General features: G+C 36.2%; 3 protein-coding genes across 6 annotated transcripts; 2 read left to right on the forward strand and 1 right to left on the reverse strand.

Moving 5' to 3' along the window:
* The first annotated feature begins 672 nt into the window (after nt 1-672).
* LOC135609109 (calcium-binding mitochondrial carrier SAL1-like) lies at nt 673-7,196 on the forward strand. Of its 2 annotated transcripts, XM_065102205.1 has the most exons (11): nt 673-986; nt 1,237-1,312; nt 1,484-2,671; nt 2,771-2,831; nt 2,988-3,106; nt 3,204-3,328; nt 4,453-4,552; nt 4,655-4,723; nt 6,130-6,213; nt 6,336-6,421; nt 6,629-7,196. In XM_065102205.1, exons 3-11 carry the CDS (start codon nt 1,595-1,597, stop codon nt 6,777-6,779), a joined length of 1,872 nt encoding a protein of 623 aa, XP_064958277.1. In that variant the 5' UTR covers nt 673-986; nt 1,237-1,312; nt 1,484-1,594; the 3' UTR covers nt 6,780-7,196. The 2 variants fall into 2 exon arrangements, with proteins under 2 accessions (XP_064958277.1, XP_064958270.1); XM_065102198.1 differs by having other exon boundaries at nt 1,484-2,831; nt 6,629-7,195.
* A 394-nt stretch (nt 7,197-7,590) lies between these two features.
* Nucleotides 7,591-16,591, reverse strand: LOC135609119 (SKP1-like protein 21). Of its 3 annotated transcripts, XR_010485684.1 has the most exons (11): nt 16,307-16,591; nt 14,841-15,180; nt 14,261-14,485; nt 13,701-13,892; nt 13,515-13,625; nt 13,272-13,347; nt 12,223-12,326; nt 11,986-12,128; nt 10,385-10,518; nt 8,039-8,216; nt 7,591-7,865 (listed from the first exon to the last, which is right to left on the reverse strand). XR_010485684.1 is itself a non-coding variant. In XM_065102213.1 (10 exons), exons 2-10 carry the CDS (start codon nt 14,874-14,876, stop codon nt 8,200-8,202), a joined length of 1,038 nt encoding a protein of 345 aa, XP_064958285.1. In that variant the 5' UTR covers nt 14,877-15,180; nt 16,307-16,591; the 3' UTR covers nt 7,591-8,199. The 3 variants fall into 3 exon arrangements, 2 of the variants coding, with proteins under 2 accessions (XP_064958285.1, XP_064958296.1); XM_065102213.1 differs by having other exon boundaries at nt 7,591-8,216; XM_065102224.1 differs by lacking the exon at nt 14,841-15,180 and having other exon boundaries at nt 7,591-8,216.
* An 803-nt stretch (nt 16,592-17,394) lies between these two features.
* LOC135609135 (short-chain dehydrogenase TIC 32, chloroplastic-like) lies at nt 17,395-24,600 on the forward strand. Its single transcript, XM_065102231.1, has 8 exons — nt 17,395-17,577; nt 18,875-19,106; nt 19,272-19,351; nt 19,898-20,051; nt 20,193-20,271; nt 22,380-22,464; nt 22,678-22,724; nt 24,119-24,600. The coding sequence occupies exons 1-8, from the start codon at nt 17,472-17,474 to the stop codon at nt 24,284-24,286; spliced, it is 951 nt and encodes a 316-aa protein (XP_064958303.1). The 5' UTR covers nt 17,395-17,471; the 3' UTR covers nt 24,287-24,600.
* Nucleotides 24,601-24,849: the final 249 nt, after the last annotated feature.

Here is a 24,849-nt window from a genome sequence, read left to right on the forward strand (position 1 = left end):
ACCTTATGAATCTTTAATCGGGAAAAATAATACGAAGAAGATAAAGAGATCTGAGATTAAATATGCTTATCAATGATTCTAATAAGAAAATTGAGATCACTTGGGCCTTTTATCATTTTTAGTGAGGGAATTTTGTAATCTACAATGTTGGATTGTGTATGCTACTGTAGTGGCTTTGGAGATGCATGGAAGAAGAGCTTGTATAAGCCCCCAACCTTCGCTCATCGTCCTCGTCTATGTTCGATCATCTTTACCTTTAGTCATGTCTACAAGCATCTCTAGTCATGTCCTCAAGTGTATTTACCTTACATCAGTGCCCTTGCCTCTTTTTCTCTCTTCCTCTATCATCATTGTTATATTCACCCATATACTCTCGTTGTCCTCACCAGTAACTCCATAGTAGAAGGCTTTCTCATTCTCTCGTAGTCACTTATGTTAAAATGATGAGGATGACAAGACAAAAATAACTAACGAATGAAGTAGTGGAACAAAGGCGACGATCAACCCAAGTAAGAGACAAAATTATCTTTTAGGAAAAAAAATTCTATAGAAATTTTATAAAAAAAAGGGGCTCAACGGTAAACTTCTCAAGTGGCTTTTTTTTTTGATATATATATATATATATATATATATATATATATATATATATTTCATGTGCGGCAGCAGCCGAGCTGTCCAAATCCCCGCTACTTTTGTACTGCATACGAAGAAGAACACGCAGTCGCTCGCACAACCACACGCGTAAAACCTCTGCAATCTGAATCGACGATGCTGGTGTAGTAGTATTCTCTTTGATCCTTAGAGTACTTCGCCGTCATATAATTTCGCATCCTTCCAATCTGCTACCAATGACATCTCCACTGATACATTGCCAGAATCTCGCCAAATTTCCACAAGAAACTGCAGAATAAATCCGTCTACCCTTGCTTTTTTATGATGCTTGCTTGAGACAATCTGTTCTACACAACGCTGTTACATGTCTCGAGGTACATAGGCCTTCTCCTCTCCGACTTGGTCCTGGTCTTGGATTTCTGTTCTATACAAAAAGGTCAAGTCTTTAGTGAATGTCTCCGTGGAACTAGGGGACAAGATGGAAGTTTTTCCCCCATTCTTGTTGCACGGTGCTTCATTTCGTTTCTTTGAGTTGAACATTGTGCCCTGTTTCTGTTTGATCAAATGACTCTTTCAGCAACATACATTGCTTTACTAGTTTCCGTGGGTTTTCTTTTGGTGTAGGCCGAAGATTTAATCATATCTGCAACTTTAATTGCTGGGTCACGGTTGAAGCAAGCTCACCTCTGTGGTCGTTCAGGTAGCTCTACTGAGATTTGTTGTGAGCTAGAGACTTTACCTTTTTCTCCTGAAATGTAGCTTCTGAATGTGGAGGACATTGCCTTCTTTACCAATGCCTAATCTACAGGATTTGCTCAATTGTGCAGACTCTGTTGTTCATGCTAATTTAGTATACACGTTTTGTTTGCAGTTGTTGGTGTCCCTAGTTGTTTCTGAAGTTGTCAAACCTGTCCAGAGATTAATCTGATTTGATTCAGCTATCCATTACTCATCAAGATGGCTTCTGCTTAAGGTCCTAATAATGGCATGTTCTCATGGATGTGCAAAAAATGATAAATCTTCAAGCAGATATCGGTGGGCTCCTCTGGATGTTCAATCTCATGTGCCAAATAAAATTTCTCATCAGAAAGATGCCTCCAGAGCTCGTGCAAAGGGCAATGCCCAATCTGAGACCAAATCTCCCATCCAACAAGTACGTACATCTGAGTTCATATCAGCTGTTGCTGGAATCTGGGATTACGTTGCAGATCCAGCAGTTTTCTACAGTGATGAAAGCTTGAAATATCATAACATTCATCAGAAAGATAATATCATATGCTACGTGGACAGGCAAAGAAATCATAAACCAGCAACTGCAAAAAGTGAAAGCTTTTGTTATGGACCCAAATCTTTAAGCTCTTCATCATCTGCAGTAAGATCAAATTTTGAGGAATTAAAATGGATTAAGAAACAGTTACTGCTTCCTGCATGTAATAGATATGTAGGTCATTCTTTCATTTCGAAACATGTCTGGTTAAGTGGTTTTCATCCACATGTAGGAAATGATAAGATGTCACGGAGCATGACTCCTACTGTTAAAACCAAATTATATGAAAGGATAAATGAGAACTCCGCTTTGGAGGATCTGAAAGATGTTACAGGCCACAGTTCTATTGGAAAAGGCAAGAAAACTCCAGTTCAAAGATCCGCCAGTCAGGATAAAGGAAATTATGTTATTTCCGAATGTAATGATACTTCTTCTGATCATTCATTGAACACAGTCGAGAAAGATCTGCACATTAAAGGTTCTCATTGTTCAACATATTCACTTATGCCAATGACAATTAGAAAAGAAGCGGTTGTTGGATTGAGAAACTATGATTCTAACCTTCATTTGGGCTACAACTTTGATTTCCTAACTTCGACTGATCGCACATGTGGACAATGTCAACAAGCTATCAGAGTTGTCTCTTCTTCACTTACTGAGGTTTCAGATGTCCTTTCTAACCCCAGTGATCATAACATTCACAGGAATGATAAAAGCTTTCCTCGGGAACTTTTATGTGAACAACAGTATACACTGAACGATTCGATCACAGTACAAGATAAACTCAAAAAGGTATTTTCCAAGAACAGACATGCAATTGCAGGAGCATTGGCTGGAATCATGGTTAGCCTTTGTCTTCATCCTGTTGACACAGTTAAAACTATCATTCAGGCTGATGGCATGGTTCAAAAGTCGGCCTATCGTACACTCAAAAGAATCATATCAGAAAAAGGTAATGTTAATAGCCAAAATTTTGGTCATTCTGTGCAATTGGGCTCAAAATATCAAATATCTAACATTTGTTGTATCCTCTGCATGTTTTACGTTCTATGGGTTTGAGGATTGTAGATAGAATCTTCCTGAAACTGCTTGTAGACTTTCCCTACAGGTTTATCAGGGCTATACCGTGGGATAGCTGCCAATATTGCTTCCTCGGCCCCAATTTCTGCCATTTATACCTTCACATATGAATCAGTTAAGGGAACTCTTCTGCCTATTCTGCCAAAGGTGACCCTTATTTTTCTTTTGCTAACTGTTATATTTTCTTAATTTTTACACATAATGGTTATTTCTTTTTATACTCTAACTGCTTATCCATATCCAGGAGTACCATTCTTTTGCTCACTGCATTGCAGGTGGCTGCTCGAGTATAGCTACTTCTTTTGTCTTTACTCCCAGTGAACGTATAAAGCAACAGATGCAAGTGGGTTCACAGTATCAAAATTGCTGGTAATTTGTTTAGCCATATCCTACTGTTTTAAGTTGGGTAATGAAGAATTACCTTTACATGTTATCTTGACTCTTGGATTCTGTGTTTTAAAAGAGGTGTTATGAAGAATTAGTTTCCTTTATCTCTAGCCTCATTCTTTTCTAGCATGACAAAGATTACTAATGAAGCATTTACTTTTGAAGGTTAACCTGATTCAACATCTAAGGGTGCAAGTTTGTCATTTGGCTGCTATTAAAGCAAGAATGCCATTCATGTTACTCAATAAAAAAGGTACATAGACTTTTTAAAGATTAAGGGCAAAAGAAAAAAAGAAAAAAATAATGGTCATTCGGATTATACATATGGTTCCAAACCTTATAGATTATATAGATTTAAGTAAATTAACCTTCATTGAATCTTCTAAGACACTGCTAAAATGGAACCAATTAATATGATGTTCATCAAGAATATCCAACTAGATCTGCTCATTTGTTTACTGAGACCCATTTCGTAGTTGGGTTCCCTTGTTTTTTCTTCATGCTAAAATTTTAAAGCTGAAACAATTCTAGATGATTAGGTTCCAGGCTTATTATGCTGGTATAATAAATTTTAGATCTGTAATACTCAAGCCTGCCATGAATTACTAAATGATATGTCCTGAAGGATGTGAAATATGGCCCTATATATCTTAGAACACACAACATAATGTATTAGTTGCACAGAGTTACAGAAAGGTTATTGTTTTGACTATCTACTTCTGAATCATATTTTGGATCCTTCTTCTTTTGTTACTTGTAAATCTTGTGTTCGAAACTTGGAAATTCCATATAGAAACAACTGAAACATAATTTCTTTTTGATCAAAAATGGGTTATTGAGTTTGATAGGGGATGACAAGATAACATTCCAAAGATATTACGTCAGAATAAAAATTTGATCTCTGCCAGCAAATAAATCACAATTTTTCTTACAATTTGATCATTCCAGGAATTTATCTTCCATTAGTTGACCTTGTTAAAGCAAACGATGGTGTTTTAGCTTCAGAATTTTTATGTCCACAGAACCAAAGAGTCTGATATGTCTTATAGATTCATAATTCTAAGATTTTCTCTTTATCAAACTTCAACTAGAGATTGTTTTCACAGGAATGCCTTTGTTGGCTGCCTTGAGAAGGGTGGACTGCCTTCATTATATGCCGGGTGGAGGGCAGTTCTTTGTAGAAACATTCCACACTCCATTATCAAGGTGTGTTCTCCCATTCAGTTATCCTTGCAATTCAACTAGAAGCATTAAAAAAGTTGATTGTTTTTTCTACTCAAATAACAAGTTCAGGCCTTAAAATTGCAGTTTTACACCTACGAAAGTTTGAAGCAGCTCTCTTCAAAGCCTGAAGGAGGTCTTAGCACATTGCAAACTGTTAGTTATATCACATTCCTTTTTCTAGCATTATACAATTACTTATGTAACTTACCTGTGGAACTAATAATAAGAGGCTTTACGAGTTTCAAACTTAATTTTATATTTCCCTAAAAACCTTCTGGAAGGCTTGTGTTATTTATTTGATCGAACTCCAATGGAATTTATAACTTCTAAGCTGTCAGCATTGTCTAAAGTTAATTGATCTGAAGGGGTTTGAAAGAATGTTCAAACAAAGAGGGGAACTTGATTTTTAGGGTTTCTTACATGCTCCTAACCGACCAAAGAGAGCACTCTTATAAAAGCAACAAAAACATATTGCATAAATTTCAAATGATGAACACAACATTAAATATAACAAGTTTAGCTTAATTACTAACGAGGGCTACCTATGGATGCCCTCGTTGCTCCAATACTAAGAAATTTAAAAACAGAAAGCATGAGTATCAATTTAGAATATAGGGAAAAAAAGGTTATGTGACTCGTTGCACGTTTACTAAATATAGATTGAGATTTTGACTAAGGATCTCAAACACATAATTGGATTCATGCTTCTTACATGAAAGGCGTGACGACCCAAACTAACCTATAGCAAGGTTTGTAATATTACCTGGTACTGTACAATACAGGTGGGTATTTCCCCGACTTACAACCTACCTGTATGTGGATCGGTATCAATTGGATAGTATATCTGGTGCAGGACTTGTACCATCTCGTACAAGGCCTATATTGAGTTGTAGCTTCTTCTTCTTTTTTTTCTCATTTTTTAGGTTTTCTTTTTCGAAAACTTGGTACACTGCCGCTCACTAACACTCGACACTCGGTCTAATGGTAAAAATCGGTATGATGTCGATTTGAGCCCTGATTGGTACATTATCAGGACACAAAATTGTGAACCTTGGCCTACGAAACTACAAGCCTGAGCAATTAACCATAAGCATAGATGAATTTGCAGTTCTACTTATTTTTTTTATCAATACCATTGCATCTACAGGTTTCGGCCAGGTAATAAAACATGATCTTGATTTATATTTTTGACACTCTCGTGTGTGGATGATAAAGGCTCAACCCAACACAATGGAATATTAGTCAAGGATATATTTTTATAAACGTAACCTGGTGAAGATTTGAAATTAGGATCTTTTGCTTCAACACCATCTTTAATTTTTTTACTACCCATTGCATTTGAAAGCTTAAGCCAGTATGAGACTCAATCTTAATTTATAATTTTTTATACTTTTAACACTACTGTTAGTCTGTTCTTTTGACCAGGCTCCGTATCTAGAGCTCAACTTCAATTTAAGTAGCACCTCTTTCATGCAACTCTCTACTGTGTATTCAAGTATTCTTGTAATTCGATGATTTGAGGAGTCTATCTGACTGCTGGAACTTTGTCATCTTTACAGCTATTATGTGGGGGTCTTGCTGGATCTACTGCTGCTCTTTTTACGACACCCTTCGATGTGGTGAAGACAAAATTGCAGACGCAAGTGAGTTCTCCATGATAATTGATGTCGACCTTAGTCAAAAGATCATTTGCATGTATGATATGCTGAACTTGGAGAAATCTGCATGACGATTTTTGCACTTCTGATGCCTTTTCTTCATTCAGGCTCCTGGAACTCTTCGGAAATATAATGGCGTTGGTCATGCGCTTCAAGAAATAGCTAGACAAGAAGGCTTGCAAGGCCTTTACAGGTAGAACGATGTGTGTTAATTCCCTAGTTCATGCTTGCTTGGTGCATGGAATTTTCTCCAAGTATATAGTACAAGTCATCCTCGCATGTGGACCCTATTTTCTTGTCTGCTGCAAATGGCACGGTAGTGTTGGTGGTCTAGATATGTTTGACTGACATATTGGTTCTTCATTTATATCTGATCAAGTTTTTCTTCTCATTTTTTTAGGGGCTTGACTCCAAGATTAGCTATGTATGTCTCCCAAGGAGCTATATTCTTCGCATCATACGAGTTCCTCAAGGCAGTTTTTGCTTTGGAAGCTCCTCGATTACCTGCTCAGGTCATTCACGACAAACAAAGAGCCAACAATTCCACATAATTGATGAACAGACTGCAGATTTGAATCGGAATTCTTTGGCCTTGGCTAGTTAAAGATCCTCCATCGATGGACTTGTTTTTGGGGAATTAAATCAGAGGCAGTCCTGATTGATCACCATCGAGCATGATGATGGTGATGGTGTGGAAGACAGGTCGCCAGGCCTCGTATCTGAAACCCGATGGTTTTAACAGCTTCATGCACTGGAATTGGTTTGCCTATGAAATAAAATCAGAGGGAAACCTCGATCGATTCTTTTGCTCTTAATAAGTACGAGCGGCTGTTGAACTTGTTCTTGGTCATCACCACAATTCCTTCGTTGCCAGTTTTCGCAAAGATAAATGTTCTTTATTATTATTATTTGCTTTCGCTAGATCTCATTGTTTCCATCCATGCCTGCTTGCTAGATCCAAGCGATGCAGCAACATTTTCATTAGAGCATCACTTCGTGTTGCCCGTATCTACTCGTTACGAGTGTTGTTCCAGAGGCAATATGATATGTTCCATGTACACAGCTCCCTTTGGTTCCTCCTCCGTTGCTCTACCCATTTGTTTATCCTTCAAAGAACTGTGCTTCCTATCCAGACCTGAATGGTAACTATAACAGTTTAGAATGTTTATATGAAAGACGAGTGATGAAAACATATTTTGATTTCAGGATCCTACACAGATCTGATAAAAATAATCTGATATACCAGACGATACCATCTGATATAATCTAAAGAAAATAACAAAGGCAGCTGTGATGCTCATAAGTGCTCGAAAGTACATACACGCCGAGTCTTTCACATGCCTGGGAAACTACAAATTGGACTAGAACAAAACAAAATTACCATAGAAGAAATAATAATATCCAACAACATAGCAAATTATACAAGATTGGAACAGGGTGGCTTTCCCGTATATAACTCGTGGAACAAATTATATCACCTAAAGGTTTGAACATTTACCAGGGATGGTCACTCATCCCCTCGAAGGCACCTCGGTGGATCATGGCCCCTGCAGCAGCACTTCAACCGGACTCCAGCTGTGGTCGGTTTAGAGTCTTGGCAAAATGGAGTAATCCACAAGAGCTTAAATAAAACTGAGCTGCAGCAAGTTAGGCAGATCAGACTGATGGCATCAGCTATCATCTAAAAATGTTATACACCCATTAAAAAGAAAAAGGCGAAGCAAAATTTGAAACTAGGTCAATTCAAAGAAGGGTCCAAAGGGGCAACAAAAGCCATTTCCGTCATCTGGTAGAGGGCAAAGGCTCATACAATTGCAAGAAGCTCTCACATAAGCAGTCACATCCATCAACTAGGCCACCTGCTTGCTTCCCCATGAGATGGTTTTGGCAAGCAGTGCAAGTACCGGCCAAGTTGGTCCTTCAACTCTTCTGGAAAAGGAGATACCCTTGCATAGAATTTATGCAGAACAACTATCTCCTGTCCAATCCTGCAATAGATGAGAAAAAAGCATCCGCTTGTCAAAGAAGCTGACATTTATATCCAGAAAAGGTGGAAAACAAAAAACTTTCCTGCCAAAGAGAACTTTTAGGCACAACACTTGAAAGGAAATACCGATGCAAGTACCTTTTTCATAACACAAGTTCTTAGAAGCTCATATACACAAGAATTAATGATACTCAAATGTATCAATTTAAAAAGGATGAACCCAATGCATGAGGCTTTCATCGATATAGGTTTTAAGTGACGATCAATGCACCCGTCCTAGTTGGATTTGTGAACTACTTTCAAGTGCATTTCCCATCATCAAAATCCAACCAATTTCTCTTCTCATGTATTGATAAATGTCTTACATTGGGTTACCACAGATCTCAAATGCTTAAGCTGCCAAGAAAGAGCCCAATTGATCTCTCTCACATGCAAGTTAGATTAGAATTGACACATAAAATTAAACCCAACTAAATGCTGCAAGCCAATTAAAGGGAAGGACATTGTTGAAATATTAATTGAACATCTAGTTAAATAAAGAGGGACAGATACAGATCAAAATTCACAACTTACTAGGTATCATGAAAATGATTTTATATTAAATTACCACAAACCCCAAAAGTTTAAGCTGTTAAGAAAGATATGGACCTATAAAACTTGGAAAATTATTTGGATGGGGCATAAATGGTTGCTCAATAACTTTCACTGTCTGTCTACACAACTTCTTGCAGAACCATCTTTACAAATTCAACTAAATATCTTCACTGTGTTTTTTGTAACTCAACTTTTTGTGTGCTGTTAAGGGTGAGTCCTGCGTCCACAGTGACATTGCTCTTTAGAGACCTAGGAATCAGTGGTTCAAATCATGGAACCCTAGGTTCTGCATAGTGCAAGTTTCATGCACTTTTAAACTCCTGTTCAATGATTTATTTTCTTCTATTTTCTGGGCAAACATGGTGAGAAGCTCAAGTTCTACCCATGCCTCAAATGATTGGCTAATTACAAATTACCCCAAGTAATTAGATCTCCTTAGCATCCTAGTCCATAGACTTAAAAAATTTACATTGGAATCCCTATAATTATGAAAGTAAACATCTAGGACCATTTACCCTAACGCCGTCAGTTTTACCAACGGAAACACAAAAACAATAGGTAAAAGGGTCATTTCAACGTTCTAGTTGGTGGTGGCGGATGGTGATGCCGCTGAGGACAGCGAGTGGCTATTGTGGATGAGGAGAGCGGCCTTTTTGTCGCTCGGTAACTGCGTCGACGTCAACACAGATGCAGAGCGACCCTCACCTCTCATTGTCGCTTTTCTCATCCACAGCAGCCACCGGTGGCCCCCAGCGACGTCGTTATCCGCTACCACCGACATCGTTCGCCATCACCATATAGAACGTTGAAATTATCTTTTTGCCCATTATTTTTTGTGTTTTCATCAATAAAATCGATAACGTTTGGATAAATGGATATAGATATTTCACTTTCATAACTATAAGGATTTCAATGTAAATTTTTTAAGTCTAGGGATCAGGATGCTAAGGAGGTCTAACTGCAGGGGTAATTTGCAATTAGCCCCTCAAATGATAACCCAGAACATAAACCAAAGCTTGTAAGGTTGGGACTAGGGTCAAATAAGAGGTCCCGGATTTGGGTACACTAGATAGAATCAGGGAATTGGGATCAGCCAAAAACATGATTTGAAAATAAAAAAAAAAGGATAAAAGGAAAAATATGCATCCACTAATATGTTGAATTTTCAATTGTCTTTGGGAAAGAATGAAAAAGTAAACATTTTCATTTTAAGATTTTATTTTTTATTTTGAAATGCAAGAGCTTAAATGTCACTAGACTGAGAGAGACGAGCTAGATGGTCCCTGCTGGTCGCTGAGCACGAAAGCATGATGGAGAGGAACCTTAACTTCAGGCTTTTCTCCCTTTTTCCCTTTCCATTAAGTCTCTAAGTTATAAGGTAATATAAAAGCAGACTTTTCTGAAGAAATAAAAAGAATACAAAGATAAAAGAGAGCAAAATCAAAAGTAGAAAAACTGAAAAATCATAGTTACGATAGCATGGCAGGTATGTCTGCCCTGCTACAACATAAGACAAACGAAGAAAAACAATCCCCTAATTACACATAACATGAAGCACAAAGAATTTAACAAGACCTGTGAACTTCTTAAGTGAACCGTTAGAGTTCATCAATTTTGGAACGAGCCTTCTATCTTGTCCAAAAGACAAAATTTCTTGCATTCTTTCGGGCCAATCAGAATTTAGTCTCCTGGCAAAATCTTCCACTTCTCTGCATAAAACAAAATGGATAATAAGCTTTACACATCCTAAATGCACAAGCAACAATTGCTGAGACCTGTAAGTACCATATAACTTATTAAAAAATACATCACCAAATAAATTAAGGATATGATTATTATACTTAAGCATCAAAAATTTTTAAAGAGATCACATCAGGTAAGATGCCAAAAAAAAAACACGGCAGACATCAGCAGAGAGTAACCTTTTGAGGAAAAATAAAAAAAATTTGAAAGCATAGGATAGTCATACAGCAGACTTTTCCCACAAGAAAATATCATATTATTGAGTTTAATAAAATATGTCATTCTAAAGATGAGTCATAATTTGTGGAATTTTAACTTTACAGGTGTCATACAGCAGACTTTTCTCTCAGCCTTAAGACTTTTCTCTCAGCCCTAACTTTACAGGTTAAGGCTGAGAGAAAGGTGGAATTTTACATGTTTCATAATTTGTATTATGTAGGGATCATCTCAGTCTGATACATCCAATCTAGGTTGGGAACTATAAAGTTAGCTCAGCTTGTACATTGAATTACAACAAAAAAGAGATAAAAGGCGGCTGATAAAGACATCCCAAAAGCTTCTTTTTTTTATTAGGTAATAGATGAGATAGAGAGAGACAGAGCATCACCACCTCAAATGTGCTTATGAAACCTCCTGGAAACCAAGTTTCAGGGACACGGATGCCAAAATCTCACTTGCAACCTAGTTTTATAAAACAAAAATATTACTCCCAAGCTAGAAATGGAATTGTTATCCAAGAATGTATATATAAAGATTGCCTATTTGGTCAAAACAACCAATGGAACAGAACCTAGGGCTTCAACTTTAGTATTTTTCAAATCTCCAAGTGACCAGAACTACAATGACAAGGAACCACTTTACCAGGCTGGGTTCCTGTCGACTCTTTCTGGGATAACCTAAGTTTGTAAAACCTAGAAAACCAGCTAAAATGGTCTTGATACATGAAGATGGATTTTAATACCAAGACAAGGTCAAGTAAACACTTGAAAATTTTTTAGACCCACATCCTAATGACAATCTTTATAAATATTCAAAAAAATTTATCCACTTCTCAATGACCTTTTCAAGAAAATAACTAGCAATATGTTAAAACATTAACAATTTTGCAAGGGAAAAAGGAAAATATCTAAGGCACTCTCTTCTCAGCATTATAAATAATACCATTTTAATAAGAATAAGTATCTGACCATAAAAAGGCACAGATATAAATAAGCTTATACAAGGCAGTTTAGAATTAAATATCAAATTCATACTAAAAAATCACCAACATAACACAACAAAAAATATGGATCAATCAAATTATCTTCAGAAGTAAATCAAGAAACAAAATGTATAAATCAGTTTAACATAAACTAGTTTTCATAAACATAGCCTGTTAAATAAAATAAGAAATGAAACATCAGCAATCATGCAAAAGGACAAACGGCACTAGCCTATCAAGTTCTTCCTTCACTGCAGGATCTAACTCATCATCAATATCACCATCTTCAAATTCACCATTTGATGCAAAAGCATCTTCATCGTTCTCCTGTGCTTCTGAACTTTGACTTGGACTCGGAGAAAATGTAGCTTCCTTCTATAGTCCAAACATCAAAAAGAATAATAGATTAAAACTACTAAATGATAATTGTAAATCTCATCATCTAAAGAACGCAAAGAAAACCAGTAACCTTCTTGTGCACTTTGGCAGGGTCATTTCTGGAAATATCTTTTGGAAGATCTTTCTTCTTCCTGTTCTTTTTCTTATTCTTAATAGCTTTAACTCCTTTAGAGTCTGCCAAAAATGAAAAGGTTATAAGACAGCATTTTTAACACTTGATCTGAAGAAGTCATCAACATCACACTTCAAATGTTAACCTCAAACATGTTTTGCACAAGCAGAATGAAGTCAATTTCAGTAATTATTGAGACTTCAGGGGAAAAAGAAGCCACATAACAAAGCATTTCAAAGAATTAGATTTAACAAGGTGCAGTTACCATTCCTCCGACCTAAACCATTATGTGCTAGCAAGCAAACAACCAGCTTATGTACGAAAAAAAAAGATTAGATAAAAAGGTTTCCACCAGAGCTCACAATAAAAACCAATAACCAAGCCCTTCTTATTAAAATGAATAGGTTATGAGATGACGATAACTAGAATCCCAAGGAATATTTATGTTTAAACATTACTGAACTCTGAGTAAGCACATCATCACCATCATAAGAAACTTTATAGAACAGAAATCAAAACAAAAAAGGCATCAAGAAAGAGGACTTTGCTAAAAGAACATGCATCTGACTTGATCAACCTAACATTCCCCAAAAGTTGGTGACTAAACCCCCAACCAAGACAACTTTAAGAAAGAGGATTTGCTAAAAGCCCCTGAACATGCATCTAAATGACCAGTATGAAACATGAATAATAAAATCGAGAACAGATGTGGTTTTCGACTTTGTTTCAATCAAAGGTTCCATGATAAAAATCTTAGATACCATAACAGGAGACAGATAAGCCATTTAAAAAACCAAAAAATAGTAAGAGACAAGTCAGAAAATTTATAAAGTGAAACTGAAGCAGATACGGTTATAATTCGAAAGCACAAGCGAGTCATAAATTGTGGCACTAGAAACAAAAATATAATGAAACTAGAGATCAGTCTCTGGAAACACCTTCATCTCCATTTATAAAAGATAAGATTTCAAAATATAATGAAACTAGAGATCAGTCTCTGGAAACACCTTCATCTCCATTTATAAAAGATAAGATTTCATCAACTGAACGCTCATCTTTCTTCTCTTCCTTTACTTCAGTGTTCTGAAATAAGTTTAGGTACCCTTTAGGAATAAATTTTAAAGTGTAAAAAAAAGCCATATAACAATTCACACAGAAGTTTTGACAGCAAAATATCTAAAACACATCTCCAGTGAGAAGAGCAGACATTTCTGAATTAAAAGAATAATCAAATCCAGGTGCTAAACTACCTTTAATTTCTGCCGCTCTTTTAATTCTTTTCGTTTTTTAGCATACAATCGATTGAGCAACCGAATTCGTGGATCATCATTCACATTTTTCAATGGCTCCAGCTTCTCTTCCTGATATAGGAACCCCATACACAGAGTAAGTGCAAGAAGAAATAAGAACATGTAATTAAAAGAGAAAAAAATAACCTCAGTAAGATCATCTGGCAAATGAAATGTCTCCCGAATCTCTTCTGGTGTCTTCCCTTCTATCATTCGAGCAAGTGCTCGACTGGTAAGATCGACCAATGGCTTTAGTTGGAGGCTGTCTGCTGCAGAAGTCAACTCACACAGTCGTTTTGTGTCCATCCTGATGAATTTCTCATCAAAGGATTTCCGTTCCTAGACATCATGGAGCAACAGTTAGAAAGCTATATGACACCTAATTATCCCCAACGCCTACCCAACCCAACCTAATCTCTGGATTTGTTCCTGCTTAGATTACATGTGTCCTATTTGATGTAAGGGTATACTCGAAAAGGAAAATCTTAGTCCTCGTGTCCAATTATGTCAGACTTCTAGCAGCCCAGAGATGATATCTGAATTTAGGGCCAATTATCACTTTTGTGGTTTAACAGGGATATGTATGTAAAATCAAAGATTTGAGAAGTATAGCCATTATTAAATGCCTTTTTGTGGGAAATGTATTTAGTAACACTGAAAGGAAAATTTGGTGTAGCCAGTAAAAAAAGAAATAATATGACAAAAACCTTATTTGAGCGGCCTGGAACTTGATGAAATCGGCAATAATCAAATATCAAGCTGAGAATTGCCGGGTTGACACGTTCAGGTAAAGATATAGCATAGTTCTTAGAAGATCCCATCCCTGTCTGGAGGATCTCTCGGTATATCATAGGACAAAACATTGCAACCTCCTCTTCAACTTGTTGAATTGACCCATCAGCACATTGGAGCCAGATAAATGACTTCATGACCTGTTATTACAAAAATAGTTAATCTTGTTATTGTTTGTCTTCACATTAATTAGCTTGATGAACAAACTAATATTTAAATAATTACTTCATAGGAACTGTCAGATGTCACTAACATGATATAGAATGTGACTAAAACTGGACATAGACAAAAAAGAATACAAGGAAATCGATGGAGCAAAAAATTCAGAGTGCCAAAAATTGATTCCAAGGAACACAATAAAAGCTGTTGATTCAGTGACCATGGAGCACCAGTGAAAACTTCTGAAGAACAGGGACACCCAAAAAATAGTTATGACAATAAGACAAATGAAATATATTCTTTTACTAGAAAAATTCATGACAATGTCAAATATACCTCTGGCTTTATTATAGCCTTTTCGCTCTCTGACATCGATGGAAACCTCTTTGCAAACTAGAAGAGAGAAAAAATGAATGACAACAAAGTCACAAAACTGATCCACCAAGTTCAGAACTCCAATATTGGGCATTAATGAATGATCTACCCCAGCAACAAGACCTTTGATAATAGAGTAGATAGTAATTGTTTACAAAAATAACCCCACACAACACAATATATAACTTCAAGGACATATAACTCTGCATAACTTGCACAGATATACTCTTTAAGCATCAAAACGGTGACTAATAGGAAAAAACCATGCTGATTAAATAGATTCTTCAATCACTTGCTTGGCCTATCAAGAGAAAAGAAATAACAGTTAGAAAGATGGATAAGGTCTGCCAGAAAGTAATAATAAAAATGGACACAAAGTACATATGAAACATTAAAAAACTTGCCAATCATCCACAGCAAAGTTCTCTCTATTCTAAATTCAGTTCCTTATTTAACACCCTTAGTTTTAATAGAGAGAAATTCATTGAAATCCATGAATCACACCTTGTGTACACCACAAATATCGTATTTATAATGCAGTAGAATCATACAAGGTCCATCATCAAAGAGTTAGCAGCACAAAGCAGGACACCATTCTCTTAGACTCTACAAGAACCACAGGAGCCCAACAGTGACAACTAATGTGGCACTATGCTGTAGAATAAGTCCACAACTCTCACTTTCAAGGTTTTCAGGTGAGAACAATGATGTTATGATGACCAGATGAATGTACAAATTTACAATGGACACCATTAGACATGCCAACGTTTACCAACTTCAACACCAAGTTTGACATTGCCTGAACAAGCTTTTAGTGCAGGAAACAAAAGATAGCAGCAAAGCAAATTTACTTTCCCAACCAACATGTTAGTAACAATGAGTATTTGAAGTGACATCATGCTTACCTTGGAAAAGCAACAAAAAGAAAAATCATTGCTATAAAATTATACCCATTCACAATTAATCAAAATCTACACTAATCCCATTAGTTGCAACCACCCACATGCTAAACCACAAGTTAGCCAACAGATCCACACTTCATTAGACAAAGGCAACATCTTCCAGAAAAGGTGGAACATGTAAGAACAGGTGGAAGGTCGAAGAAAAGGTGGAAACGTCATCCTGTTTCCATTTACAAATGTAAGAACAAAACATGATCCAGAAAAATACTGGCAAAGACAACACAATTCAGTAATCAATCACCAAACAACATTGAAAGATCCACCTTTACCGCAAAGCCCTCATCTCAAAACCGCACAGATTCCCCCAAGACGCAAAGATTTAAACTACCTACGGTCTAGAAAAAAAGAAACCAAGGCGAAACCCAACAAATATTCCACATAAAAACGAATGGAGGACCAAAGAACCGCCCAACTCATAGTCCCATTTTCCCGATTACAAGATAAAACACAACAAGATCCCACTACCTGACACCAGAACGTCTTCCAAGACCGCGCCCAAGAGCGAGCGAGTGGCGGGCTAGGGTTCACCGCGGCCGACTGCGAGAGAGGAACTTGATCCGAGAACGAAATGGACCGAGTGTCATGAATATTTGATCTCAAATTTAGGACTGGGGAAGACGAATTCTAGGGTTTTGGAAGAAATTGGCCTCTTCAATTATCGGATATCTTGTTCTCCCCCTCGTTTCCCGATTTGGGGGCGGGCGAACCAGACGAGCTCTATCCTATGAATCTTACGCGCACGCAGCGCCAAAATGGGGTTGCCCCACTCCATATAACTCCCTGCCACGACCATGGGCGTGGCTCAACCTGATCGGTCTGCAGCTAGTGTGCCCAATTAGATCGGGTCAATTGGGTTCGATCCGACCCATCAAAATATTAGAATTGGATCCGTCGTATGCGACTCGTTCGTCAAAAGAGGTTTGATACCATGGGCCGGATCGAAATAATTGACCCGAATTATGGACCCAATTAGATCTGGTCGATTGGGTCAATGAAGGATTAGAATTGGCTCCGCATTCGACTCGCACCTCAGATAAGGTTCAATTGCAAACGTAACACGTCGATGTTTCCTAGAAATTTGTGACTCAACAGCATGAAAATTAATATCATTTCAAACATATGGAGACTGAGACCAACAATTTCGATCAGACATGTATGCCAATGGAAACATTGACCATTTAATGGAATTAGAAAATAAACATTGATTTCCAACGTTTATGGAATGACAACTGGGTTGATGCATTAATGAAATGAATAAAAAGAAGATTCTTACCTTCTCCACATTTCTTTGATCTAAAAGTCGAGCATGGATTACTTGTAGTCGTATGCGACCAAAATTGAATTTTATGTTTATTCACCTAAATTTAATTTTAATTTACTTACATACATTTTCTATTAACTATTATTTGAAGTAGTTAATTTGAGTTTTTTCATATATATATATATATATATATATATATATATATATATATCATTTTCACAAATCTGCAAGGATATATATGTAATAACACGAATCTTGTTCACGGATCTGACCAAATTTGGACCCTGATTCATAGACTGTCCGAAACAGTCCAGTTTGAATTGGTACGGCGACCGAGCCAGCAAGAGCGAGAGAGAGAGAGAGAGAGAGATGTGGCCGTTCCACAGGCGAGGGCCGACCGGCTTCTCCTCCTCCTCCACGGCCGAGGAAGTGACGGAGGGACTCGATGGGAGTGGCCTGACTGCCATTGTTACAGGTGCTCCTCTGTTTACGGGATCCCTCTCCTTCTCTCTGTGTTTCCCTGCCATTTGCTCTCCAAGATTATGCTTCTCTTGCTTGGACTTACTGCCGATGCTGGAAAAACTTGTTGCTTATATGCATACTTAATCATCTAGTTGCAATGAAGATTTTCCAGTCTGTTTATTACTTCGTGCATCGAGGAAATAAGGGAAGTGCGGAGTATTTGGTTGGTGATCTTTCGTTTCTTGGTTAAATTTTAGCATTTTTTTAACAAGATTTCTTCTGTTTAGGGACAACTTTAGTGGTGTAGAATGAATGGGCTCACTTGGATTATAACTATAGAATAGTGCCAATTTGGGATCACGGGTCGTCTTATTCTTCATTTTCAGAGGACCGCTCTTTCGGGAGTTCCTTTCTTCTTCAGCGTGAAAAGAACTGCCCTTAGTGGGGATTGTAAGATCTCATGCTTCATTTTGGTTAGTCTGGAATGCTTGTGACAGCATATAAGCGAATTCACAAGTTTTCTGCATTCATCAACTAGGCCATTCGGTGTGTTTGGTCATGTACAAAAATATGAAATGCTTCCTAGTGATCCTAGTACATTTGTCTTTTAGGAATTTGATTGTTCTGCCATCCTAATGCTTGACATTGCATGTCACCCACTCAACTGCAGCTCATAGTTTGGTACTACATCGCATGATAGGTCTAGAAGACCACGTGTTGGCTTGTACTCTTTATTAGAGAATAATGGGATCTTAAATTTATGTTTTCTCTATGAACAAACCATAAATTTATGAGAGCAGTAACAGCTGGAACGATTAATTTTTACTATTTGGTTATGATAAACAAAACGTAAGCCTTTAGCATATTGCAAAACATATATATAACTGTGAACTTTATAATCATCTCAGCAATGTAAAAGTGTGTGGTAAACATCATGACTCTAGCTTTTGATCACCTGCCAACTATGTGATATATGCCAATCATTTGAACTTGGTATTCTGCTTAATTGAAAGGTAAGTCATGGAAACACTTCTCCAGCTTAATAGAATGCCAACTATGTGATAAATAACTGAAGTTTTTAAAGTTTAAAACAAGTAGGGAACCAGCAAACATGGTGTGACATTATTCCTTCAAGGAAAAAAGGTGGCCACAATAACATGAAGGGAAAACTTGCAGAAAACTAACATAGGAATTCATGATCACTGACTCGAAGAGATTTGTATGCTTGGAAGAATTTGGTCATTCATTAGACAAATGGTGAGCTTATTATACAAAAATTTTGTGAGATTAATATTTCATCTTAATTACAGGAGCATCAAGTGGCATTGGCACTGAAACTGCACGTGTTCTGGCACTCCGTGGTGTTCATGTTGTTATGGGAGTGAGGAATTTATCTGCGGGCCATAATGTTAAAGATGCAATCATTAAGGATATCCCCACTGCAAAAGTTGATGTCTTGGAGTTGGACCTGAGCTCAATGGCATCAGTAAAGAAATTCACTTCACAATTCGGCGCTCTAAATCTTCCACTAAACATCCTTATGTAAGCAATCTCAAGCATTCATGCTAATAGGCAAAAAATTATAAGTGTATAATGGATGTACGTTTTGGTCTTCCTTTGAGTGTACTTCTGATCTTTTTGGCTACCTCTCAAACTCAGTTTAGGATGTCAGGAGATGACATGACATGTTTGCCTTTTCTCTTCAAGTAATAATGCAGGAATCTTGGCAACTCCCTTTATGTGTTCACATGATGGTATCGAGCTTCAGTTTGCAACAAACCACATTGGTGAGTTACATTGGTATTATATCACTTTTTATGAAAATGAATTGAAATATGTTTTAAATACAATAAGTAGTAGAATCTTCCACTATATACTGATAGCTATAAGATTTCGATACATAAATGTTTCTAATCCATCGTCTTCGGAAACTATGGAACTCTAGCGATGCTAAGTGAATAATGTTTGTTTCTATGTGGAATTTGATCTGTATCCCACTTTATATGACATCTTAACTTTTTAATAAGTTCTGATGTCAGCATTACAGCAATATTAATTAGCACCTCTACTGTTGCACTAATTTCCTTTGATGAAATACTAATTGTTGTCAAAGGAATTTTTTGTTGGTATATATCTTATATTAGCCTTGTCTTCTTTGTAAAGTTCTTTATATCTTTCCTATGGTTTATATAATTATCTGCTAGAATCACTCTCTTTGATCTTTTTGTAATGAGAAGTGTAATCCTAGCAGAACGAGATCTTTGAGACATGCCTATACATGCTTTAAGGAATTCACTATGGTAAATTGATAAAATGTGTTTCTCATTATTCAGGTCATTTTCTTCTCACTCATCTTTTGTTGGAAAAGATGAAGAATACGACACGCAGCTGTAATGTTGAGGGCAGGATAGTCAATGTTTCATCTGAGGGACACAGGCTTACTTACCTTAAAGGCATTCGTTTTGACAAGATTAATGATAAATCAGGGTGAACTTTCTCAAATAATGATGTAAATTTAGAGTTGACATTTTCTGACTTATGCTCAGTCAACTATTTAATTGTTAAGATCTTTTTTGTATCTTTATCTTTTATATCTATTCATGTGACACTGATATAGTGTTTTTTCAGGTATTATTGTTATTTTGCTTATGGGCAATCAAAACTTGCTAATATTTTGCACACAGTTGAGCTATCTAAACGTTTAAAGGTATTCCTTAGTTCTGTTGGATATCACAATATCTTGATTGAGTACATACAAATTTTAAAGAACCTCTTTCTGTACAAGTGAGCATATTTAATTCTTTTGGTACTTATTACATAAAACATTTTTTTGTTAGTGTTATTCTCAACCACATTCTTTTGTCATATCTATATACTATTTTAATGCAGGCCTCCCCTAATTGTTCAATCTTATGACTTCTTGTTCTTGACTTTGTTAATTATCCATCGCCATGTATGCTCTATTAGTCTATTTAACATCCAATAAGGTCTTGTTAAAAAGATCGTCAATTATCTTAGACAAAATTTTAGTTTTCCATGTCACACTCATTCTAGTAATGTGCCCATAGTGGTATGACAAAGGGTCAGGTATGGCACTTCGACTCACCTTCAGCAGGTGGCACAGCCCTTGTGCCAACACCATTCTATGATATGGCATGATCAAAATTTACTAAAAATGAAAGAAACCATGCCCATACAAGATGAACACCTAAGAAAGAATAAGGAACAACAAAATGCTGTCGTTTCGTCTGTGCTCAAATACAGTATAGAAGGTAATTAGTTCTCCTTTGAGACACCAAATAACTTAGCTAGCTTAGTAAGAAGAAAAAGAATTGCATTTTGACTTACGAAGAGTTGCTTCCAGGTAGCAGAAGAAGCTACTCATGGAGATTGCAACAGTCAGCAAAGAAAAACATAAAGTTAATATGTCCAAGAAGGTAGGATAAGCTTCAGATATAGTTTAGAGGAGAGTAATTGAAAAAATATTAAATGTTTGAATAATTATGTAGATGAGAAAATTATGTGATGTCAAAAACATATTTCAGGAACCTAATTACTATCCAAAACATTGTAAGCCCACAGGAAGATTGAAATAAAATTTTCCTAGATCAGATAAAGGAGGATGACATTGTTGGTCCAATATGAATGAATTAGTACATTTTGATTACTTTTCTTCGTCCAAGTTGCTTCAGAAAGTTTACAGAATAGTACAGTGAAGCATATATTTACTAGACAAATGAGAAAGACAGTAATGCAATACTCATATAATCAGATCAGACAAAATTACACCCCTTCCACCAATATATGAACCCTAAATAATCTAGTTTTTAAATATTCTAGATGGACGCAGATTTTTTTCTTTTCAGATAGAAGTAGATATACCTAGATAGAATCATGAACTCATCAGATTGTAGAAAAAGGGGTCTTCTGTTAGTCACGGTTGGCACTAGATGATGTCTTAATATTTCCTAAAACTTTTCTCATGGCTTTGAAGGAAGAGCAGCAAGCATTCAGCAGCTGTTCTAATTTTTCCAGTTTTACTCAATTCCTACTCCTGTACTGGTGGGTTTGAAAATCTCAAAACTTATAATGCCTGATCTCATGGTGAAATTTTTGCTAAGAGAAGGTCAACTGACTGACTCAATGAAGATAATTATGTTCTATGAAAGCATTGTCCATGATGCAGTATGAGTCAACCTGGAAAAATAACAAGCCTGTGTTCTTAAGATTTTCCAATCATTGCCCATTTTTGAATAAGCCAGCAACAGAAAATGGTTGGTGTAAACCAATGTTTTCCTCTCATATTCTAGTTTCTTAATGTATTTGTTGTGGCATTATGATGCTGTTGCCTGAGTTTCCTACTTTATTTTAAATTATGCCATTCTTAACATGCATAATGAAAGAAAATTCAAAATTTCATCGTATTCCTAAGGCTTTTCTGCATGGATTGTTATTGTATTTGTCATAAAACAGTTATACCACCTTATTAGTAATGCATCAAAACAACTACTACAAGCCACAAAGTCCCAACACTATTTAGGGCCAGCTACATGAATCTTTTCTTGTCATTAGGTTCTATGGAGGGCAATATCAGTTGTCAAACAATTAGTTTAGCTCATGCTTGTTGTGAAATCCTTCTTAGTTGATCTTAAGTTCTGGGAAAGGGGGATTGTCTTAGACCGATAAAATCCATCATAAAATTTAGTTGGATCTTGTGTGAATTTAGCATTTGTGCATCATAACCATTTGTGTGGGTCATGCATTCATCATTAACAAGCTTCATTTGCATATGACATTAAAGTGCATTTTGTACAGGAAGAAGGGGTGAATATAACAGCCAATTCACTACACCCAGGAGTCATTGTCACTAATCTTTTCCGTCACCATGGTTTTGTGAATGGTAATGTACAAAAAGAATTACAATGCTTGCATTATTATTTCCGTCACCATGGTTTATTTCTTCAGTGGTAATGTACATGTTTGACACATTTTTCTACAGTATAATGACAATATGACAGATGTGTGCATAAGTTTAGATATGTTCATAAAGTGAACATGATTGGTTTTGAAGCCTCACCTTGTCAGTACTGAATGTGCCCTTTTTCTGTTGCAGCCATTTTGGGTACCGCTGGGAAGTTAGTGACGAAAAATGTTCATCAAGTGAGTCCTAATTCTGTTTGTTGCATGCATATTTTACATCATGAATAGCTAATAAGATTAATTTTATTTTAAATACTAATCACTTGTAATTTTATATGGTACGTATGTTTAATCTACTCATATAAGCCATATAGACCATTAATGTGCTCATGAAACATTCTGAGTCACCATTTTAGTAATTCCTATTTCAAGAGCAGTAGTCCTGCGTATCATACGAACGGTTATATCTCATTCAGGTTATTTGTCTTTACAGTAATCCTTTAGTTCATAATATATGCCCTTACTGAGGTATGTGCACATACTGAGTTATATCTCATTCAGGTTATTTGTCTGCACATACTGAGGTATGTGCAGTAGGCTTGATAATGAATGGCTTCTTAAGCTAGATTTACCTTAAAAATTAGGTTTTTTTTTTTCTTTTTTGGCAAACTGGCCACAGCAGCAGCAATTTTGAAGTCACAAGTTTCTTCCAAGAAATTTCCATATTACCAAAGTATAATGTATATTATGGCTGATGTAAATATAGCAATTTCAAGCAATTTGGAAGTCTTTATTCCGAGAAATACGACGATTTCGGAATCATCAGTTTTGGTTTCTCAAAACCAGGAATCCGAACTGAATCACCCAGGTTTCGGTTCTGGAATCAAAACCATTAATTCATGTTGTAGTTATGGTTTGGGTTTGGGCAGTTTCAAAACCGAACAGTTAATTTTTTTATTATTTTTTTTATTCAAAATAATTAAAAATTTATAATTTTATTTCTAAATTTTGAAAAATAGATGTATAATTATAATGAGTGTAATGACATAAAAAAGTTGATATAAAAAAGAATAAAATTTTTCATCAAACTAAAAATGCCTCTGAAAATTCAAACCTAGGTTATGTAGTTTTAAAATTAAATATTTAATCATAATACCAAAAGCCCTATATGTAATTTATTTTTATTTTTTTCTATTTAATCAGTTTGAAACCAAAATCGTCAGTTTTGGTTTCCCAAAATCAAGAATTGAGACTGAACCACCTAGGATCATTTTCGGTTCGATTCAGAACCAATGAACCATCAGTCCGATTTGATTCCGGTTCGAACCAAATCGTGATCAGGGCTATCTACAAGTATTGTACGAATAGCAGTGAGAGTTATTTGCTTGAGATGGCTGAATAATGTTTTCTTTTTTTTTTTAAGATGAACTTTTTCTGCTTCTTTAAACTAAACATTGTATATCATTGCATTATGTTTGTAACCGAAATTGAAGCAAGCATTTTTAGTTGCAAAAAATATATCCTTTATAGTTGGTAACAGAACAGAAACGTATCCAAGTGTTTTGCTTCATTATGTTTGTGTAAAGATTGCGGCTACTTTTGATACCGAGTATGCAACTGTTATACTTGTGCAGGGAGCGGCAACAACATGTTACGTGGCACTTCACCCGCAGGTAAAGGGGGTGACAGGAAAATACTTCAGCAACAGCAACTTTGCCACCCCAGGTTCCCAAACCTCTGATGCAGATTTGGCCAGCAAATTGTGGGATCTCAGCATGGATATGATCTCATCTTGCCTTTGATTGCATCTCAAATCTTTGATTAAATCTATTATCCTCGCAAATCAACTTTCAATAGTATTTGTACTTATTGTTGACCATGGCCGACAACAAGAAAGTGTCATCAAATGCCAAATCCAGGATGGCCCCTAATAATGAAGCATTATTAGCATGATCAACTATTTTTATTTAATGAGCCTCCTGTCGGCTCAACCAGTCTCTGTAATGTGTTAATTGTTAATCCCTCAAAAGTCTCATGTTTGACTACCCAAAAACAATTTGTATCAGTGTTCTGGTTGACCTTTCACAGTTGAGAACCAGTTATAAACAGAATGCTGACTTCCAATTAAGTTACCTTATGAAAGATTTGAATTCGGTTCTTCAATGGTTTAGCCTCTTGCAATTAGTTGGGAAACAGTCAAATTGATCTGATCATTTTCAGTCTTTTGATGGCATAAATAACATGCTGAAGTTGGAACAGCTTTAAGCATGTCATATATATATATATACTCTTTTTTTAAGCTTTTTTTTTACGAAGTAATTTTAAAAATAGGTATAAAAACCCAAAAGAAAGGTTTTCTCAAGAG

This window comes from Musa acuminata, chromosome BXJ1-2 (assembly GCF_036884655.1).
Source record: "Musa acuminata AAA Group cultivar baxijiao chromosome BXJ1-2, Cavendish_Baxijiao_AAA, whole genome shotgun sequence".
NCBI lineage: Eukaryota > Viridiplantae > Streptophyta > Magnoliopsida > Zingiberales > Musaceae > Musa > Musa acuminata.

What these genes read in the sequence shown, in the direction of transcription:
- LOC135609109 (XM_065102198.1), top strand. Translation starts at nt 1,595, where the DNA reads ATGGCATGTTCTCATGGATGTGCAAAAAATGATAAATCTTCAAGCAGA. An exon ending in AAGAATCATATCAGAAAAAG is followed by an intron (nt 2,832 to 2,987) that starts GTAATGTTAATA and finishes CTTTCCCTACAG; the next exon opens with GTTTATCAGGGCTATACCGT. An exon ending in TCACAGTATCAAAATTGCTG is followed by an intron (nt 3,329 to 4,452) that starts GTAATTTGTTTA and finishes TTGTTTTCACAG; the next exon opens with GAATGCCTTTGTTGGCTGCC.
- LOC135609119 (XM_065102213.1), bottom strand. Translation starts at nt 14,876, where the DNA reads ATGTCAGAGAGCGAAAAGGCTATAATAAAGCCAGAG. An exon ending in AGGCTATAATAAAGCCAGAG is followed by an intron (nt 14,486 to 14,840) that starts GTATATTTGACA and finishes TTGTAATAACAG; the next exon opens with GTCATGAAGTCATTTATCTG. An exon ending in TTTTATAAATGGAGATGAAG is followed by an intron (nt 12,327 to 13,271) that starts GTGTTTCCAGAG and finishes CATTTTTGGCAG; the next exon opens with ACTCTAAAGGAGTTAAAGCT.
- LOC135609135 (XM_065102231.1), top strand. Translation starts at nt 17,472, where the DNA reads ATGTGGCCGTTCCACAGGCGAGGGCCGACCGGCTTCTCCTCCTCCTCC. An exon ending in AAGATTAATGATAAATCAGG is followed by an intron (nt 20,052 to 20,192) that starts GTGAACTTTCTC and finishes GTGTTTTTTCAG; the next exon opens with GTATTATTGTTATTTTGCTT. An exon ending in AGCTATCTAAACGTTTAAAG is followed by an intron (nt 20,272 to 22,379) that starts GTATTCCTTAGT and finishes CATTTTGTACAG; the next exon opens with GAAGAAGGGGTGAATATAAC.